We start from the raw sequence: 21,736 nt of genomic DNA, 5'->3' as shown, positions 1-21,736 counted from the left end.
ACTAGAGCATGATGGAGGTCAGAAAGAAACTCGAGATGCGCAGAGTCTCATCCATGAATGCCTGCAGGGGGATTTTCAGTCAAAATATTACGGCTTCTTTGGGGTATTCTGTCTCGACATGGAGTCAGAATTCAAGCAGATCAAAGCTTGTGACCAAAATCACTCAGAAAGGAGGCAGAGGAAGCCACTAGCAGGCTGTGGCTGAAATGCAAACAACACTGGAGCAACCCACGTAGCAGAGACTATAAGAACAGAGTGCAACATGGGAATGTCAGGGGAGTGCCAGCAAGCTCTCTAGAGAACCCGACATGACTCAGTTAGGCACAGAGGAACCAAACCACAAGCATTCATCAAGTGGATTTATAACATAAGTCATCAATTATTTGCATCAATTAAAAGGCTTCCCTGCCTTGTAGATAATAATTAAGAATTTAAAGTGTTACAGGGCAAAGAACAATAAAATGCACATAAAAAATGTTTGAAATGTGATTAACTCATGGTGTAAGCTTTGTTAGAATAAAAACATCTTCAGTTAAGTTGAATGACTTTTTATTAATAGCCAAAAAAAGTACTCAAGTAAGATAACAAATTCAGACAGAAGAGATACATTTACAGATTCTTTTCTTTCACAAAAAAAGGCTTTTAAAACCAATACTTACAGTAGGTAATATAATATATTGTAACGTTACACAAATGCCTGCTGTATATCCACTTGACCTCTAAATGACACTTTAGGCTAAACAGATACAAATATTAGAACAGCAACACTTGTGTACAAAGAAAAAGTCTAACTTTGTCTCTCCATACAAAAGTGTGTCTGATGCATTTTTGGTTAAAATATGCTTGTACTTGACTCACCAAGAAACTTCCTTACAAAATCTCTATTTTTGCATGCGAGAAAAAAAAAAAAAAAAAAAAAAAACTTTGCACTTTCGGGAAGGTCATACCAAAGTTATACATTGTGGTCTTACTCATACCAAAAGTGGAAATATGTAACTTTAACCGCAGGCAATTGTTTAAATCTGACATAATGCTCTTCGTACTTACGGATTGTTTATTTAGAGGACGCTAAATGTATTGTAATGTGGAAAACCCCAAATAAAAATAAAACAATGCCATGCAGTTACTTTGCGGAAACTAAGCTTACATTTTCCTGATTTGTAAAGTAGTCAATAAAAAAAAAAAAAAAAAAAAAAACATCGTGTTGTACTAACAGCGTTACATTTCCAGCAACCTGTCAGGGTGAGCGCTTGTTTCGTGCAGGATGTGCCGCAGCTGCGTCCCACGCCACTCTGATAACTTCAGTCTGTCAGATGAGATGCAAAGTCACTTCCTCAGACGCGCCACGGCCAAGCAATGATCCAACCTGTCCGCGCTGAGCAGGGGACAGGCTTCGCTGGAAATCAGCTCAAACCCCGGCTATTTATCTCTGGGCCCATCTCTGATAGAGGCAGGCGCGCTGAGCGGAGGCTATTTTAACAGACCGCTTAAAGACGGCGGATGAAGGCGCTCATACTGTCTGCCTCAGTGAGTCCGGTTCAACAGGAAACCAGAGCAAGTGCGCCGCTTACAGAACTGAAACCTGCAGCGTGCATGAAGGTAAAAACTCTCGTCTCTTTTGAAAGTTTACTCGCTGCTTAGTAGTGTAGAAAAGTAAATGTATTTTAACTCAACTTGTTGCATTTTGAAGATGTTTCTACTTTTACATTTGATCTGCACACTTGATTAAATGTAGAAAGCACCTTCCGAAAGTCGAATAGGCTATATCTATTTATATCAAGGTAAATCCTTCAAGTTCTTTTATTAAGGTTTGCCATAGACCTCGGTGAAAATGATCTACGGTCGTGCTGATTTTTATCATTAATGGTTCCTATGCTTGCACTAGTCTGCACTGCAATATAACCACACAGTAAGTCAAATTATTATTTTCTGTACAATGTTGCCTGGACTGAAATCATTTTGTTTTCAGGCACATTCCTCTTTTTATTATGGTTTAATTTGAACTGTCTTAAGTTTGAAAGAGACTAATTAGTACAATTTTGAGAAGAAATAAGGTTTATGATAACATGATCTCTTCATGGGAATATTTTTATTTCAACTTGTGCATATTTTGTATATGGTTTGTCCTGATCTGCAATATTGTTATTTTACCCTAGTTTTGGCTTGGTGCAGAGATGCTTTCATTGTGTTTATATATATATATATATATATATATATATATATATATATATATATATATATATATATATATATATATATATTAATAGGGGCATACCACTGTACAATCTTTTAACAGATCTATTTTTTTCTGAAATCTTACAACACAACATCCATATTCAAACACTGTGGAAGAGGATTTCAGTTGTGCGGGCTGCCAAGTCATGCCACATTTCCGCTAAGAAGGTGGGGAAGCTTTTGAAAATGCAAATCCAAGCTAAATCGAACACAAAAGACATAGTTTTTTATTATTTCCCCTGGCAAGCTTCACTTTTGTTAAGAAAGTTTATATATTTAAACACATTTTTAAAAAAGTAATGTAAGTAAGTAACTTACTCCAACGCTTCCTTAATTTCATCATTTGCATTTGGAAACTTAAGACATTAAGTGTTATTTTGCAAGCTCTATCTGTCTCCATTCTTGCTAGACTCCAGGTTTTAACTTCTCAGCATTTTCCAGTTCTTCTGGTCAGATTTTCCAACTCGCAACAGTTTTCAGATGACTCCACTGACCGGAACAGCAGGAAATTGGCAGGAGAACAAATGTACACTGTGTGTCAGAGAAGCCACAGTAACATAATCTGCACTGAACATCACCTGCTAATGTTCTCCCAGACTTGCAAAAGTGAGTTCAAAAGATGCCACAATTACAGGATCTAATCGCTTTCATCTAAAACTGAAAAGCACGACATATGCTGGTACTTTTGGAAACACAATAAAGCTTACTGATTATTACAATTATGAAAAGTAATCTTGCTTGTGTCTCACTAGTAAGACACAAGCAAAGATATAAAATAAACAACATTAGGTACTTTCTGCACAGAATAAAAATGCTTTTCTTTGTCAGCCTCGTCATATATTTACCTTCTTCACTCCCAAATATAATTCCAAATGTAAGTTCTAGGTACAGAGTTGGACAGTTTTTAATAATAAAGTTTGTCTTAGTTGCTACTGAATCTTTGTTGCCAAAAATTCTCGTGCAGCTGTGACTTCATGTCTTGAAGACTTCATTTGCTCTTTAGATGGTGAAAGACACATTTTTGGTAAATTTGATATGTAAAATTCTTTTTGAATCTATGATTTTTTTTTTTCTGAGTTGGAGCAATGAGGTGAGCTACAATCAGTCCATACTTGGAAATACTAAACATACGGTGGATTCTTGTTTTATGCTCAATTTTGTCATTCTAAGCAGTTAAGATGAACCGTATCTGCAAAAAAAACAAAAACAAAAAAAAAAACTGTTTTGTCTGTATTTGATCTGCACTTTGGCTTTGACTATAAAGATTCAAACAAATGAACATGTCACACATTGAAACATGTTTTGACAATCTTCTCAGCTTTTCTGGGAATGTGTTTGCTCATACAGAAAAATGAAAACAGATTCTCAAATATCTTTTGGAAATAGTCTTAAAATATCTTGAAAATGTCATCAGGCTCAAAAATCAAACAACAATAAAAATCTTGAATTACATTTAATTTCTTTTGTTTCAGAGCTTTGAACCCGTCATGCCCTGCAGCCATTTATGAATTGAAGTGATGGATAGGTCATCGTCCACCGTCAGGCGGCGAGCCTGGATCAACAGCAGCCGGCAATGGCCGACAGTGGAGGACCTGGAGGGTCCGCTGTGTAACCTCGCATCCTCGGCCTCCATAGCAGATGACGATGATGTCTTTTCTGATGGTGAGGGCAAACACGACTCTTTAAGTGCTTTACCCACTGTATTTAATTTGATCAGTTTTTAACTTTTCTAGATGGAAAAACAAATTAGTTCACTGTGAACAGAGCTGTCAATGAGGAACATGTTTACTTAATAAGAGTACTCATATGTGTCATTTTCACAGCCAGCTTCAATGGAAAGATTGAGAACTGGCTCCTTGGTTGTGGGTGAGTTAACCTGTTTTTGTTTTTTTGTTTTTTTTTAATAAGTTCATAACTGCTGACTTTCACATTTTCCAGCTGGTAAGATGTATATCAATGGAAACTACAGCAGACAACAGAGTGCAGCGAGAGTGGAAACTCTCTCTGAAGTCAGGTGGTGCAGCAAGGTGATGTTGTGAGGTTACCACAGAAGTTTTTTTCTGCTGCAGTAGCCTGAGGTGCTGCATTCTTATAGTTCCACTGGAAAAAGAGAAAAATAAAAATAAGCTTTCAATCAACCACAAACTGAAATCGCTGAGGTGACCTTCTCTTGAGTTAGATTCTTTTTTTTTTTTTTTTCCTTTTTAGCTGTTTCACCAGGGGTGTCATGATTTAAAAGGTGTAAAAGTTCCCAGTACAAAAATAACTCATGAGTAAAGCTTCAGCTCTTTGACACATCTGAAATTACCTTGAGGTATAGGAAATAACAGTTTCTTCCTTTTTTTTTTTATGAAACAGACTGTAGAAACAAGAAGCAATACTTTATGGTTTAGTGTCAGTCACTGAGAGAGAAGCACTTGTGGAATGCAGAAACACCCCAGAGGACAGTAAATTACCATCTAAATGGGCTTTTACTCCCCTGCTGAGAGCATTTAGAGGAATGGCTGGTGCCTGAATGTATTCTCAGAAGTGAAAATGAAAATGAATAGATTTGCTTGGCGTTAACCTGAATGTTAATATTTCTCTACAAGAGGAAGTTGCAAGACTTCAGCAGAATGCTGATTATGAAGAGTGGAACAAACTTTCACTGTGACCTTGCCTGCTATCCTTTTTCACATGAAACCAGAGATGCAAACGCAGCACCATGTTTGATAGAAGCATGCAAATGACTTGATTGTGTTTGGGCGTCTGTGTCTTGCAGATCTGATGTCCGCTTGGAGAACAGCAGGCAGCTAAGTTTCGGTGAGACACACACACACACCCTACCATGAACACCTTACCATTAGGCTGCTTGAGAAAATGTTGAAAAAAGAGCAGAATCAATTCAAATGTATGGCGTTCAGTACAACGCTTCATATTTCTTATTTTCATGTGGGGATTTTACCTAGAAACACCTTTAGCTTCCGCAATTAAAAATGTTGTATAATGAAATCAAAGCTCTATTACTTGATAATATCCAGAAAAAGTTTGGTTAGATGTCTGCTGATTTTCCTTATTCATCATATTGAGGGAATTGCATCTCAAACTGGGTTATTTAGCGTTTTCTGTATCATGCTTATTGCGATAAGCTAAAACCTGTTTCAACTGGTGAGGTTGAAATAAATAAATAAATGCAGAAGCTTTAAATATGTGTTTAAAAACCTTAATTTATCGTCTGCATAATTTGCACAGTGTCTAATTTAAAATGTAACATGTTTAAAGTGTAACATTTCCATATGTGATTTTTTTTAAGAGTCTGCACTGCAAGCCAACACCTTTTGTGACGACCTGAGCCTTGGAGCTGATGGTATGACCAGACATGAACTCAAACACGCAAACACTCACGCCACAAAATGGTTTCTATGTCCTCAAAGGGCAATATTCATGATGATCTCTATCTAATTTGATTATCTGAAATATGGCTTCAACCTAAATTTGCACACACGGACAAGTAAGGGGAAGTAATGAGTCGGCAAAAGTTTTAAATAAGCAAATCGGGTATTGTTTGGTTATGGTTATTTTTAAACTCCGCTCATGGATCAGTAGGCAGGACTTTTCACATGTGAAAAAGAAAAGCTTGTCTCAAGTATTTTTTTTTACCTCCTTATCTTGTTGGAATATTTCGTGTCGTTGCAATCTAGGTATTATGCAATGATCATTTCAGAGAGATAATTTAACATTTACGCTAAACTAGAACTAAGCCGCAAAGATAAGCAGTGAAGTTGCCGCATTTTTGTAGATTGTAAAAATAAAAAACAGCTGCAGTTCTCGACTGGATGGAAAACAACCCAGAAAACGAATGGTTATCCAAGCAACATTTAAATCTTAAAATGAAGTAATAAAATAGATGTTTTCTCTTCAGATTCATTCTGTTAAATTCATATTACAGATGCTAAATTGCTAATTTCTTTATTGTCACATAAAGTAGTTCTTATTGTCATCAGCAATAATTAATGCTTCATATTTTTTTCCTCAGCCTCAGTTATAAACTTTGGAGGAACTACAACTAACTGTCGGTAAGTAGAAACTTTCCACTGGTTCAACTGTTTTCTACATATCTCGCATAACTAATATAGTTTTTTTATTTTTGCAAAATAATTAAAGTCCTGGTAAAAATACATGTTTCACACATTCACACCCTGAAGCTATTTCTTTGCTGTAGCTTACCTGGAAGTTACTGTAAAATTTCTGGAAATGTTGTACCAAAACTATTTGAATTTCTGAATTTGCAAAAAATGTCTCGAGAAACTTTGCTGAACTATTTTTCTTTGTTTTTTTTTCTTTTTATTTATTGTTCTCCATAATGCCTGTCCAGAAATCGTTCCTTCACAAAACAGCTCAGCAGGGTCAGCAGCAGGTTTGTTGTTTACTTGCATCTCAAACTCAAAATCAAACTTTTTTTTGGCATTTCTCCCCCTGGAAAGGAGTGAGTGAGTCGCTTGATATCTGACCACTTTAAAAAGTTTTAGGTATTGTAACATTTCACATGCTTTTTTTTTTTTTTAGTACTCCTCTCCAGAAACTATGCCCACCGTCACTCAACCTGGGCCACAGCATGGCCTCCAGCTGCCTTTCCTCCTCCACTTGGAAAACAGTGTCAAGGTGAGGTTTGGAAATTGGTTTAATTCAGACTTTTTATGTAGTAACCATATTAATACAGCTAAGGTTTTTGCTAAAGAAGCAGATTGTTCAGTATCTTAACTGTACCACACCTTTATTTGTGGAACTTATTCTGTCACTCTTTTTCCTGCCACTTAACTTTTACAGTCAAAGTTAATTTTATTTCTATAACACATTGAAGCAAAACCATTTAAGTAGAAAGTCACCAGTAACTTAAACAGAAAGTTATACAGCACAACAAAACAATGAGAGATGTTCAAATAACATAAACGACAAACATAATATAGTCAGTATAGTAATTCTCAGCTATAGCTTAAAATCTGAGAATAGAATTTTTTTTTAAACAGCTTTGCATAGTGAATTGGAAAATGATCACGTCAGCACTTCTCCCTCTAATTGTGAGGATCAGAACATCACTTTTTGTGGTCCTATATAGTTTTATAATTTTCTGAGAGCCATAAATGCACACATCTGTGTGTAAAGCATGTATGAGCTTCACTTTTAAAATGCATTTATTTCTGAAATAAATTGTTTGATATGAAATAATTGAGATGCGCCTGAACGTATGTCTTCTTTCAGTGTGTCAGAGGTTCTGCAGATATGTTCAGAGGATGCAGAGGAGACTCTGTACGAACTGGGTTTTGGCTGCGAAGAACCGCAGGTCACCGTTCGCATCCCTCCTCGATTCTTCACCTTCCCCTCTCAGGCTCAAGGCATCAACTTCCGCCTCTTCCTGGACGCCCAGATCCGGCGAATAAGAGAGGAGGACCCCAGCCTTTCACTTGCCAGTATGGATTCGTTACATTTCTCTATCTATATGTCAGTGGAGTGGTCTTGCATTGCTAGAAGTGTGAAGAAGCAAAGTGGTTTGCATCTGTTTATTTGCATTCTATTCTTCTTACAGGTCGTTTCAGACAAGTGCAAGTGCTTACAGCCATGGCCAATGCTTTCTATTCCCTCTACTCCCACGTGTCCCGCACTCCTCTCCAGAAGCTGGCCACGCCAGAGTTCAGCTTCTCCTCTCCTGTGGAGAGGATTGAACGGTTTAGGACCAGTGTTCGCAGCGAGCCTCGCTCTCCTGTGGAGAGGCTGAAGGACACTGTAAACAAAATGTGCCTCTACACCGGCTCTCCTCGCGGGTCGGACTCCACCTCTCCACAGCCCTCACCCAGAAAGAGATCCAGCCTTCCTGACGTGGTGGATGTAATGCTGAAATTCAAGACCGGGAGTGCCAAGAAGCTGGATTTGGGGGAACATGACAGGTGTGGATCTTGTGAGGATTTTAGGCTGCTATCAGACGGTGGAGATACAGCGCAAGTGAAGCAGACTGTAGAGGACACAGACATTTGCAAGGAGGAGACGCCTGACAACGAAGAGGCAGATAATGCTGATAATGTCAGACAAGAATATTGTGAAAGAACATCTCTAGAGTCATCTTTGTCAAGAGAAACCGTGATAGAAACAGAAACTCTGCTAGCCACGAATCGGTCAGAGCTGGACTCATGTTTGACACAAAGGGACACAAGGACTCCTGCCGCCAAAGTTTCATATGATCTAATCTGCCCTCCAATAGTGGAGCGTGTACATCAGGCTTCTTTCTGTTGTCAAAACCAAAACCGCTTCTTTCATATCTCTGGGACAGAAAGTAGAGACAGACTAAGCTCTCTAGTGCAAACCCCTACCTCTAAGCCTAATGAAGACTTACATTCTGAATCTAATAGAAAGAGCCTACAGGTGGATGGATCTGGATCACCTCTGGTTCTCGAGCCTAGAGACAGCAACGCTCACTGCTGCATCACGGTGACGGGCTTTGAAGACGAGGACGCGTCGTCGTCCTCCATGAACTCCTGCCATGCTTCACCTGGCTTATCCAAGCGGACTCCTGCAGAGCTGTGTAATGAGGGAGAGGGACAGTACCTGAACCCGTTAACCCATCCAGGCCTGGGCAAATTCTCCAGCAATCGTCAGCAGGTCAACTCATTCGAGCTGGAGGAGGTACAGAAACTTTTAATGGTTTAAAAATCTAGCATATGATTTGATGATGAATCTAAACTGCACTTAGGAAGTTTCAATCAGTCTTAACTCAGTGAGTGAGACAAATTAATTACACAATCATCAGTCAATCAATAACTAAGTAAACTATAATTATTATCAGGGGTGAAAGATTTTTGGCATGACAAATGGAAATTTCCTCCTGAACTTCATGCTTATATTTAGTTTTGGCCACTCGCTCGTGTTCCATTGCTGTTTTGTGAGGAGCTATTTTAAACTGCTTCGTTGTTGTTGTACAACATTTTTTTGCATCATTTACTTTTTAAGTCATTTTGGTTTATGTGCAATTCAGGCATGGAACATGGAGGCCCATAGGAGCAAAACATAACAAAAATTAAAAAAAAAGGAAAATGTAATGTGCTTGTAGGAAAACTATAAAAAAAAACTGCATGGGAACTAACTGAAGAAGATACTTAATAATTAATAACTAATTTGAACTTAATTAAAACAGTTGTGAAAAAGACTCTGGATCAATTCACCTCTTTGTCACGTCCTACTTCCATTTTTGTGCTTATATTAATTTTATCCAATTCTGTTTTACTCTGATAAACATGTCTATGACATATCAACTAATTTCTTTGCAATAAGTATTTTCATTTATTATTTGAGAAAAAAAAATAATGCAACGCTTTTCTAAAATATGACAGATTGTGACACTTGATCAAAGCAAAGTTACTTTGAGCAACCTCCTGTTGGCAGAAAGTATTTCAAAGAGTCACATAGTATTTAAATATTAAAAAATACTTCAAATCCCTAGTTGCTAAAGTGAGCACATGATGTCCAGAGGGACATGGCTCCAAAGATAGAAAGGTACAAAATAGCCAAAGGGAGAAATGCCAGTAACCCATCACAAATAAGCCTGAATCTATTTATTAGCATAGTCACCCCTCATGGAAAGTTTTACTGAAAATGTTACAATGATTTAAAATCTACATTTTAAGCAATTTAGTAATGTTTCATTTCAGATAAAACATTACTAGTTTGTAATTTGTAGTTGGAAAAATCAAAGTAATTTATGTTTATGCATTTATCAGTATTTTTTCTTTTGAAACTATCTAGTGATTTCTACAAGGATATTTGATTTTGAAAATATGTGCTCTGCAATGCTTATGTTGTTTTGCACATCTGGGCCAGTATGTTGGGATACTAGCAAAATCTGAACACCAATAGACTAAGAGGACAAAAAGAAAAGTCAAATGAAACTTTGAATCAGTAAATAAGCTTCAGTTTAGCTTAGCTAAAAGCTAAAATGAAGCTCTTAAATAAGCTAAACCAAAAACTCTTGGTTTGTAGTTCCTCACATTTCTTTCCTTGGTAGAACAAAGTGTATCTTGGTTAAATATTTTTAATTTGCTCTCCTCTTAGGTGCATAGCGCAGGAGAGGAAGATTTTGGACAACCAGAAGCGAGTACCGTCACTTCGTCACTCTCTAGAAAACATTCACGCAAAGGTGACAAATGCTCATATTTATTTGTGTGACTTTTTGCTTAAAGACTTTATATGAACCAAAGTTTCTTTGTTCACACTGAAGGGGATTATTTTTTAGTCCACAAACAACAGGGTGCCTATACATATAAGTGGGTGAGGAGAAGGATGTCATCAGCTCACACGTGTTAAACGAGTTTGCATGTTTTATTTCTATGCTTCTTCTTTCTCAGTGATAGAAAGCAACACTTCATTTATGGCTCACTTTAGGGTGTCATATAGTCATTAGCAGCGGTCAGCTAATGGATTCTGACAACTTGTGTAAAAGCAGCTGTGTGACTGGAAAAGTATTCTCGTCCCTTAAACTTTTTGTCAAATTGCAGCCACAAACTTTAACGTAGGGTTAGGGTAATTTTATGTTTTAGGGAAATAAAAACTGCATAATTGTAAAGTGGAAAGAAACTAATCCAGGGCTGTAGGTTGATACCCCTCAATAACATCCTTCTTAACCAATTTACTTCAGGGGTCACTTGATTAAAAGTCTGCAATCAGATTTATTCTGATTTTAATCTCAGAATAAATTCACTTGTTCTCAGTAGAGTCAACTATTAATTGAGGACAGCACTAATCCAGCCTCTACAGAAGTGAGTCAAGAAAGAAAGGCCAAAAAAATCCTGCAATTTACCAGAAACTAGGGATCACAACTATCGTAAAGGTTAGTTCTTTGGTCAGATGCATCCAAAATGCTATGTGAGGTGGAAAACTACTGTACATCACCTTGAAATGCTACTAACAAAGGAATATCATGCTGTGGGGAGAAGAGAACTTGGTCAGAGTTGATAGGAAGTTGAATAAATAGAGAGTAATACTGCAAAATATTTGAGACTGGGTTGCAGATTCATCTTTGGCAGGACAGTAACCATCAAAAACAGCCAGAACTATCATGAAATTGATCAAATAACAGGTCAGAACAGCACAGTCAAAGTCTAAAGATCAAATCAGTGGCAGGTTTTAATAACTGAGACTCACAGACTGTCTCCATCTATTCCAACTAAACTTCAGCTAATTTGCAGGGAAACGTATAAAAAAACTTCCACCTCTACATGTGCAAAGTTTGTGGAAAGCCTTGCAGCTGTACTTGCTAAAAAAAGTGTTGCCTCAGGGGGCTGCATATAAATACATGCCACACTATTAAGATAAAAACAAACAGTTGTCATTTTCCTTTTTACTACCCACTACTTGGTTTATCACATAAGATTCCAATACACGTTCAAGGGGAGTGAATACTTTTTCAAGGTACTGAGCATGATGAGTGACACATGCATATTCAGGTCAATGAGCAGGTGTCTTCAAGGAGAAAACGATGCATTTTCTGTGCCAAATTCAGGTTAGACTGCAGCTGCTAAACTGTCTATAGTTCGCAGAACTTGGAGAAGAGCTGAATGTGTTGTTTTTTTTCCTGCTTGTGTAGGTGAAGTGGTGCGGGGCGACAGCGTGCAGTCAGACAGCAGTGGCTACGCAGACGAAGAAGTCAGCCCGTCGTTAGACATGGCAGGTGACGGAGAGAAAAAGGCAGGACTAAAATGTACCACAAGATCTGGAAACCTTTTCCCGTTGGAAAGCAGATCTCCACATTGACTTTGCTTGAACTCTTAAAATGTGAATGTTTCAGAGGCTACAGACAAAAAAGAAAACGTACAAAACATGATTATGTGAAACAGAACTGTGTAAACGAGCAAAGACTTAGACAGTGAAGTGTAACGGAATGGTACTTTAATTAGGGTAAAAACAACTTCAATTCTTACAAAAAATGTTTTATCGGGGAAAAAAAAAAGAAGAAACATTGACGTCCAGTAGAGATCGTATTTCATTTCATTTTTATAATGTATAAAAGTGCCAGCAAAGAGAGATGGTGAGTTTCAACTGCAGTTGAATAAAACCAGCTCATAACTTCCTCCTTTAATGATCAAAAAAACAGTTTGCATATCTGCCTTTTCTGAGAAGGGTTACAACCCACAGAAATGTCTCACATGCATTTTGTAGGCAAACACATGAAACAGAAGATAGCTAAAACTATTTGTCAATACATACTGTAGAAGAGGAAGGGATTTCTTAGTAGTGGAGAAAGCTTTTACACAGAGACACAACAGTTTCTGATAATCACAAATCAAGTCAAAGTTCAAGAAGAGCTGAACAAAACACAAGTCAGTGATGGTCATTACATTAACAATGCTTTAGAGGTAACGCTATAATTTATGTGCTGGGTCTGTGAGAAAGAGTGGATGTATTTTGTTACAATTACAGCAGCTCTCACCTGACACACCCTGTAAAAACAAGACCCTAATAAATTGTTGTAAAACCTTCCTGTACAACTTTGATTTTCCTTTAGACCTACTCCTGACCGATACCTTCAAACAATGATTGTTTAATCCTTTGGAACCTGTAGCATTGGCTGAAAGTTAGTAATAAGTAATGTCAAAAATGTCTTTCTGGGATGTAGAACTTTATGAAAGGATTATTATAATTGGTGGAACACTGAATCAAAAGGTGCTTTAAATGGGTATTCACTTAGGTATTTACATTTTCCTCTAATAATGTTGCGCTTGAATTGTAACTAAAATAATTTATGATTGTTTATTTTCTTTTTTTTTTACATAAAAACCTGTTTGTTTTTTTTAAACAAGGATGTGTTCACAGTTGAGTCATTGTATAATAAGTCTTTAATTCAAGAGTAGATGTACTTCAGAACAGCTGTGGACACATAAAGCTTCTAATTCACAAACTATTAATAGGAACATGAGAAGTTCATACTTCTGAAACTTGTCAAGAAAAACAGATTTGCAGCTGGTAAGAAGGTGTAAAAAGCCTTAAAGTAAATTCATCTTTAAATTAGGGATTTGTTTCGCCTCCATTACCTCTACCAGCATAAACCTGCTAATTATAACTGTCACTGTAAATATAGCCAGGTCTAGGTTTTATTGTTATTCTCATATTTATAGAGATCAAAACGGATTTGTCCATCTTTAAGGGCATGTGCTATTGCTTTTTCCATTTTGAAGCGTGGCTTATAGAAATGTCACATTTTGTACCCCAGAAAAAAGGACATCATGGATTACTGAACATTTATATAAACTGTTTAGGAGAGGTGTGCCGATCGATCTGTCACCGATCATAATCGGCCGATTTCCGTGAAAAAGTGTATGATCGGTGATCGTCGATCAAGGTCTCTTGTTGCCGATCACCTGTATCTCATTTGCAGCCTGCGTGTGCAGCCGATCTCCTCTTTCCTTCACACTGCGCAAGCGCGCAGCAGTAAATCCTAAGCAATGAGGTGTGGAACTATAACGCTCTGAGAGTGAACGAGGAAATTTGCGTGTTGCGTGGAAAATTACCTCGGGAGTGAAGCACGTCAAAATCCATCAACACAACGAATCTAACGCGACATTTATAAAACAAGCACTTGACGGAGTTTACTACATCGAGGCTCAACGCACTCACCCGAATTAGCATCACGGTCTGAAAGCTAACCAAATAACCTGAAAAATAATTTAAGTCTTCGAGCTGGCGGTGTAAGATGCTGGTTCTGTTCTCGTTGTTGAACCGCCGCTACGCGCTACTGGTAGTGATATTTCACAGACGTTTCTGCTCCATCTGCAGTGAACTCTCACACCGAACCTCTGCTTAAAGCTGGAGAACGTAACTTAAAAAAAAAAGAAACAATTTTAGATATGTGTTAAAGCTTTCGCTGTCCTAACACAAGACAGATAATCTCTGAAAAAATAATCGATCTCCTCTGCCTCCTCCTGTGTTCTGCAGAATTACTCCGCTCGGTCAGAAACAACCAATCAGAACCAGCATTAATCAGCTAGCTAGGCTATCAGGAAGGATTGTTTATTTTGATGCAACCTGCGTTTGACTTTGAGTGAATGTTTCCTTTTTTACTTATTCGATATAGGCAGCTTTATTTGACTCATGTATAATTTATGGTACTGAGACTATTAAATATTATTTTACTGATTGCAGGTTTTTCAGTTGTCCTTTGACTGAATATCTGGTGTATTATACCTACAAGTATTTTGCATGTTTTATGCCTAAATTAGGTGAATTTATTGCCAGATCATTTTTTAATTTTGTCAGATCTCATAGTAGCATTTATACCTAAAGCAAAAAGTTAACAGTCAATCCAGGTGATCAGTATCGGAATCGGCAGCAACAAACCTGATCGGAGCATCCCTACTGTTTAGTAATCCATTATTATTATTAATTTCTGTATAAATAACAATACAAAGATTATTTCATATTTATAGTGATGTTGCTGCAAATGATTTATTTTCCAAATACTTTTTTTCCCACTCACTGATTAAAAAAACATGAAAGCTGGATTTAAAAAAAAAAAAAAAGTTTTTAAAAATGCAGTGATGACGTTTTAAGGCATTTAACACAGCTTCACCAATAGTGCCAATAAATGTGTAGAGTTTTTTTTTTACAGTTTTCAGTCTTGAATATGTAGAAAATGACAGCAACAAACAGTCACTTGAGTCTTATTTTTTTAAGACTCGTGGAAGCTCATTTTTAAGGGATAGCAGCTAACATAATTCAATTTCTCGACAGAGTGGGAGTTTCTTTCACATATCCATTCACATGGATTTCATTCTGGGACTAATAAATAGTTAACTCTATATCTAGCTAGTCAAATAGCCTAAAACAAATTATATTTTGCTGCAAAACATTGCCTACTCTGATACAGCAACATTTAAAGTTTCTGAGATGTATGTATTTATTGGTCATATTTAGGAAAATATATTGGATTACATGAAGTCAAAAGTTTAAAAAAGGGGGAAAAGTTTTTTTTTAAAACAATTTATGACAAAATTGTACATAATGTTTAGAAATTTTAGACAGCAATATGAATAGTGGCACTATTAATCAATAAAAAAATAAAAACAATGACTCCATGTGTAAATATCAGGGCAGAAAAAGTCTCTCATTGTCAAATCTGAGGTTTCCTTGTTTTTGTTTTCTAAATATGTCACAAAAATACCTCCTTCGTCCAAAGAGGAGATGTTTGATGGCATATTGTGTACTGGTGAGGTCGAGTCTGTGGCTAGGAAACGGAGAAGGCGTGTCATTTCCCTCCTGCCATAATTTTCAGGTACTGCAGTGCGTTGTGAGCCGCGTTGGCTCGAGCAGCGTCTACGTTCTGAGCGAAGCCATGGCACACTGTGATTGGCTGCGTTGACAGCTCCACCAAACACTGACAGAGGCCGCTGAGGCTGCGCTCCTCTGAAAACAGAAACACAGGACAGGAACACATTATTACTGCTTCTTTTCTGTTATGGCTAACTAACTGTTGTTTTCCATTAGACAGTCTGAGCGGATACATTTGCAAACAGAACTAGGTTACAACCTTCGTCCCACTGTTGCATCAGATATAGGCGTTTGCATAATATCACTTAAAATAGAAAGTATTTTGCATTGATTTTCATAGTTTTCAGTCAAAGCAATCAGGATAGCTACAGGAAAGAGGACAAACTTTTTAAAGGTAAATGGAAACCTAATGTGTTTTATGGGTTCTGCAGGAAACAAAACCAAAAGCCTTTGGAGTCATAATATAATATAAGTCAATATCCGCCTGTTCAATTTTGCCCTAAATTATTATTATTTTCTTGTAATATGCTTTGCACATCTGGAGACTGATACTTTTGCCCTTTCTTTGTGACAAGACGTCAGAATTGTTGTTCCTTGTTTTGCAACAAATTCTCAACTGGACTTTGGTTTGACCTTTGACCAGGCCAATCTAAATCTACGTTTCAGGTCGTTATCACAGTGGAAGGTGAACCTCTCTGCTAGTCTTAAGTATTTTGCACCCTTCGATGGGTTTTCTTCCAGGACATCTGGCAATATTAAACTCCCTAACAACTCTGAGCAGCTTCCTCCACAGCATGATGTTGCAACTAATATGGAATTTCACAATGGAAACTGTGTCTTAGCTTTCCTAACACACATTTCCCCCTACCTGTCATCATAGGTGGACAGAAAGTCTTTGTATGTTTGCAGTTGTGCAAAACTCTTTCCATTTTCAGATGATGGATTGAACAGGATGTTGTTTTATATCCCGAGTCTGCTTTAAACCTATCTAGAACTTAATCCCGAATATGTTTTAGTCGTCTTCATGTTGCCGTTTGTTCTCAAATAAACTCCTAAGGACTTCACAGAACAGCTGTATTTATCCTTAGATAAAATTAAAGATACAGTTTTCCTTCCATATCACAGCTATGCACTACATGCTGTTAATTTCCCCCCCTAAAAGTTAAATAAAACACATTCAGGTGGTTGTAATGTGGCAAAATGCTCCCCCCAAAATTGAGATGTATAAATATTTTTGCAACAATTAGTCATAACTCAGGTTCATTAGAAGCTCAGCTGAAGCATATATATGGTGTGGCCAGACTGCAGCAAACTGAAGTGGTATTGGAGCTCTGTCTCAGAGTTCATGAGTTCACCTAGATCAAGGTAGCTGACGTCGAAGCGCTGCTCTGCAGAAAGGTCGCTCAGCAGGGAACAGAAGTTGGAGTCCGAAGGCATGCCCAGAGGGTGGCTGCGGAGCTGCAGGATCTTCTCTCCAGCAGAGTTGCGCAGGGAGTCCCACGTGCAGCTGTAGCCTTTACTTTTACCCGATTCCGTCCTGCTTCCCATGTGCTTTAATTACAGGAGACATAGATTCAACATCAGTTAGCAGACATTAAATTTCCTGACCAAAATACTAATTATACTTGTTACAGTATAGCATTTTCTACCTCAACAGCCATCTTTTCCTACGCTGATGCTTTATCACTTTTTCTGATCTTTATTAATTTTCGTAACGCCTGTTTGAATCTTACAATATTAAATGTGTCCTCCTCTGTTTCTGCGTCATTGCTACTCCTCAGATCCACCGGCACGTTGTGTATCCGTGAAAGCATCTTGGCGGCAGCATTTCTCTTGGCGAGTTTCTTAGATGTGCCGCTTCCTGAGCAGAAAAAAAACAAAAACAGATTAGTCATCCAGTGGGACATAAAATCAAAAAGAAAACACACATTTGCGAGACAGAAGCAAACACATGAAGTATGTATTCTATAAGTCAAACATTTTTAAATGTACCGATTTCTACAAATCTCTCGACTCTGCAGGTCATAGTGAACTCCTTGCGATGAGCTGGACCAGACTCCTGAGTGACTGTGTACTCTGGCAAACGCCATCCTTTCTGCACCACCAACTCCTGACAGAAATTAACACCAAAAATAAAAAATATAAATACACAAAATGTAACCAAAAAGATGCATCGCAATAAAGTAGAACAAAAGTTAATTTGGTTAATTTAGTTCAGTTATACATTTCAAAAGTTAAACTAGTATATTATATAGATTCATTACACACACCGTCTTTTTTTTAGATAGAATATTACATCAAACCAAAACTACCAGGATGCTTACTACTAAAATCTTATGGTCATGTTGTAACTTAACCAATCACAATAATTGAGTTCCTTCACAAGGTCCTTGCTGTTCACAGAGCACTATATTCAAGTACATGACTAGAAAGTTAAGCAGAGGAAAAACGTGTGATAGAAAAACCTGGATTTTACAAGGTTTTATTGCAAATGTTTCTGTCTATTGTCTGCTCTTTACCATTTATTTACATTCTAAAATGTTTTAATTTTGTAATAAATAAGTTTCACCAAAAATATTACTCGTATAAAGAGCTAGAATGCCTGGCATTAAATACTTAACTGATATTTATTGTAGTTCAAGCAGTTCTTTTCCAAATGCATTTTGTGTGCAGTGATAATAAATTTGTATACATTGTGAAGCCTAGTTCTGCAGTGCAATTTTAATCTTTTTTCCTTTCACTCAACTTTCAATGATTTTGTTTAGATACAACACTCTGGATGAGCAACTTCTTTGACCTTTTGTGACATTCTGCCTGTCAATTCATATGTCTTTCATATGATTTTGTGGATCAAAACATGACACTTTTTTAATGAATAGACATGATGTAACATGTAAATTTTGGGTTTTATTAGGTGCAAACCATAAAAATCTAATTTAATCATCATTATGTGTATAAGAAATCTACATAAGTTACTGATGTAGATTAACTTTACAATGATATTGTCATTTATTGCGATACAACTGTATAGCAGACAAAGATTTGTTACCTGCAGGGCTCCTACAGGGTTACATTCAGACTGCTGGGAACTATTTGAAGTCTTCATCTCTGACTGAGAGCTACACAAAACAAAGAAGGAAACACTCAAACCACACAAACCATTATCTTCCATCTGCTAAACGCTAAGCTGTCACTTAGGTTGGCTTGCAAGTGAAAATATTTACGCTGAATTAACATTTGTCTGCATAAATTACTCAGAAGTCTGACCTGTCTCCATCCACAGGCACATCAACTTCAGTAAAACCGTCTTCTCCAAGAGCGACTCCAACTGGGCCTCCGAGGCCTCCCTTGAGCATCTTCAGAGCAGCCTCGGCTGCTTTGTGCTTGGCTGCTTTCTTGCTGGGCCCTTGGCCGGTGCAGCTGATCTCTCCAACAGAGACGCGGAATGTGAAGTTGGGCTGATGGGCCTGTCCCTCGGCCTTCAGCAGGTCGTACACTGGGGTTTTGCCTATCCGCGTTCCATACTCCTGCAGCAGACTGATGGGCGTCTTTCCGGGATTCACAGCCAGCATTTGCTCAATACTACAAACAACAAGAACAAAGAACACATTTTACTCTGCATGATGTCGAGAGTAATGGAAGCACTTTTTGTTTTGATTTTTTTTTGTACATAAAAGTCTAAACTACCATCTCGTAAAGTTGCAAATTGATTCCAGCAACAGTCAAGATGAAAAAAAAAAGCTTGTTTTTGATGTTTCTAAAAGAAGCAAGAAAATGCCAGTCAACATGTTGTGCACACATTAAAAATAATAGCACAGTAAGATCTAGCAAATAAAGTTTAATTTTACCATATGCTGCCTTTTACAAGCATTTCTATCTGTTTACATTTAATTAAAAGTAAAGTAAATCTAAGTTCATTGCAAATTAAATCAGCATTCCCTGCACAAATATTCACTCTTCACACTTAGATCCAACAGGCGGATGCAGCATCCTGAAACAATCATTTAAGACAAAATACAGTAGAATAACAAAAAAAAAAAAGTCATGCTGTTGTTTCTTGACACAGTTTTGGAACATAATTAAGAAGGAAATTAAGTATTGTTTTACTGAGCTTTCAAAATGGATGCTTATCATAGAAACTATGGTGATAAAGACATTGAGTTGTGGGCAATTTGAAAGACTTAAGGGGATTTAGAGAAAGAAAAACATTCCCAGGATGGTAATAACAATAGAAACAATAGAAGGACATGTTGGAGAAATAAGCTTGTCACAATAAGAACAAATCTGTAAAAATAGCTAAATCCTGAAATTGACAGTAATACAAAACATACAGGTTTCATATTACTGTTAAAGAAATATTAATCACTTTGCTAATGTTTCCTTTTAGCGCTCACCTGCATATGTGAGCAAGTATGAATGCACACATAGGTGTTTTTGAGCAGAAGCATAAAATTAGTTTTTTTTGTACAAGGAGAGGAGATTTTTCTTAGTGATTGAAGTTGATCAGGATTCCCAGGAACTTCTAATTACTATCAATCACCCTTTTGTAAGATACTTGCCACTGGATGAGGACTTAAATTCATCCTGTCAACAGTGAGAAGGATCAGTAAGACAGGCTACTGTTTGTTCCAACAAAAATCTTGGGGTCACCACTAAATGGCTGAGAGCCCAAATTTCAACTGACTCCCTCATTTAAAATAAATAATAAATCACCCTGTTAGAAAAGCACAACTTATATTTTGAACACTTTCAACTGAAGGCACTTTGAATGGTAAATGGACTGAACTTATATAGCCCTTCTTCCAATCATTTTTACCACTGAAAGCACTTTACACTAGAGTCATATTCACACAGTCATATACCAATATGCAGATTGGTAGGCACATTGACATGTGGAGGAGGAAGCTGGAATTGAACCTACAACCTTCTGATCACAAGACAACTACTCTTCTCACAGAGCCACAGTTGAACTGCCTTGTTGCTGAAAAATGCTATATAAATAAAAATATTCTTTTTGACAAAATATGTAGTAAAGGAAATGTGGCCATTCTCAATTAGTAACAATTTTATTTATTTAGTTAAGGTTTTAAAATGGAAAAAACAGATCTTTTGCAGAGTTTCATATTTATTCTACAGGATGTTGACTTTAGTGGAAAATTATAAAAAAGAAAGCATGTTTCCAACCTGATGACAAGAAAAAGATTTAAATCAATGTTACTGCTACTTTTAATGTCAATGCATTTATTCTATAAAAAAGCTAAAACTAGCCTATATATATATATATATATATATATATATATATATATAAAAAAAACAGATGGCTCTTTTATCATTTTTAGCCAAATTATTGAGGAGGCGTAGTGGAAAGTTCGAGGAGCCAATAGAGGCTCCAGAGAAGCAGGTTGTAGACCCCTTTTCAAAAGAATCTAATTAAAGGGGGCGAAATAGAAATGCATGACACATCTTTATGATTTTTGTTCTTTCCACTTCATAATAAAGTGCTACTTTGTGTTTGTTTGTCACATAAAACATGAATGCTTAAATCCAAGATATCGCCTGTTAATTAAGTTAACTTGTAATGAAATAAACAGATCTGTTTAGAAAAACAAACAAACAAACAAACAAACAAACATACATGAAATCAAAATATTCTGAAGATCCTATAATAAAATGATGTCGTTTAACTGTGAGCCTGGATGCTCAACTCTCCCTGCGGCTCTGATCATCCTCACCTGGAGCTCCCGGAGTTTCTCTTCCAGCTCTCCGGTTCTGTCTCGTCGTTCATTACCTATAGCGTGCAGACGGAACCGATCGGTTTCGGATGGCAAATCCCCCCCACCAGAACATACACGAGCTTTCATTAGACGGTATGTATTATTGCCTCCAAGCAGATGATGAGGCTACAACATGATGGAAGGAGGGAAAGGAGAAAAAGAGAACCCCATCTGCTAAGCTTCGGCCCACAAAGATGACGTAGTTCGTGACGCCTTGTGAAAGTCGACTGCTGATTGACCCAAAGGCCTTCGAAGTTGAGGTTGTATTCCAACTTTCCCACCAGATGGTAGGCAAGATATCTACATATGTTGAACAAATAACAACAAAAACAAAAACAGTTGAACATTGTTTAACAAATGTGAACATATGGATTTAAACTGCAGCTTATATGACAGAAACCATCAAAGGTGAGTAACTAGTTACATTTACTCAGTTACATTTA

General features: G+C 37.2%; 2 protein-coding genes across 3 annotated transcripts; one reads left to right on the top strand and one right to left on the bottom strand.

Moving 5' to 3' along the window:
• Positions 1 to 1,215: 1,215 nt before the first annotated feature.
• Positions 1,216 to 12,205, top strand: tespa1 (thymocyte expressed, positive selection associated 1). 2 transcript variants are annotated; one of them, XM_015047658.1, is made up of 13 exons: positions 1,216 to 1,599; positions 2,677 to 2,841; positions 3,708 to 3,897; positions 4,059 to 4,101; positions 4,997 to 5,037; positions 5,528 to 5,581; positions 6,251 to 6,290; positions 6,590 to 6,631; positions 6,781 to 6,876; positions 7,474 to 7,682; positions 7,799 to 8,889; positions 10,312 to 10,396; positions 11,843 to 12,205. In XM_015047658.1, exons 3-13 carry the CDS (start codon positions 3,753 to 3,755, stop codon positions 12,007 to 12,009), a joined length of 2,013 nt encoding a protein of 670 aa, XP_014903144.1. In that variant the 5' UTR covers positions 1,216 to 1,599; positions 2,677 to 2,841; positions 3,708 to 3,752; the 3' UTR covers positions 12,010 to 12,205. The 2 variants fall into 2 exon arrangements, with proteins under 2 accessions (XP_014903144.1, XP_014903136.1); XM_015047650.1 differs by lacking the exon at positions 2,677 to 2,841 and having other exon boundaries at positions 1,217 to 1,599.
• Positions 12,206 to 15,080: 2,875 nt separating this feature from the next.
• tarbp2 (TAR (HIV) RNA binding protein 2) lies at positions 15,081 to 21,507 on the bottom strand. Its single transcript, XM_015047638.1, has 7 exons — positions 21,252 to 21,507; positions 18,787 to 19,101; positions 18,569 to 18,638; positions 17,512 to 17,629; positions 17,253 to 17,380; positions 16,875 to 17,070; positions 15,081 to 15,654 (listed from the first exon to the last, which is right to left on the bottom strand). Exons 1-7 carry the CDS (start codon positions 21,302 to 21,304, stop codon positions 15,497 to 15,499), a joined length of 1,038 nt encoding a protein of 345 aa, XP_014903124.1. The 5' UTR covers positions 21,305 to 21,507; the 3' UTR covers positions 15,081 to 15,496.
• Between the last annotated feature and the right edge of the window lie 229 nt (positions 21,508 to 21,736).

Source organism: Poecilia latipinna, unplaced genomic scaffold (assembly GCF_001443285.1).
Source record: "Poecilia latipinna isolate Pla-1442-1.1 unplaced genomic scaffold, P_latipinna-1.0 Scaffold41, whole genome shotgun sequence".
Classification (NCBI taxonomy): domain Eukaryota; kingdom Metazoa; phylum Chordata; class Actinopteri; order Cyprinodontiformes; family Poeciliidae; genus Poecilia; species Poecilia latipinna.
This window is presented reverse-complemented; position numbering and strand designations above follow the sequence as displayed.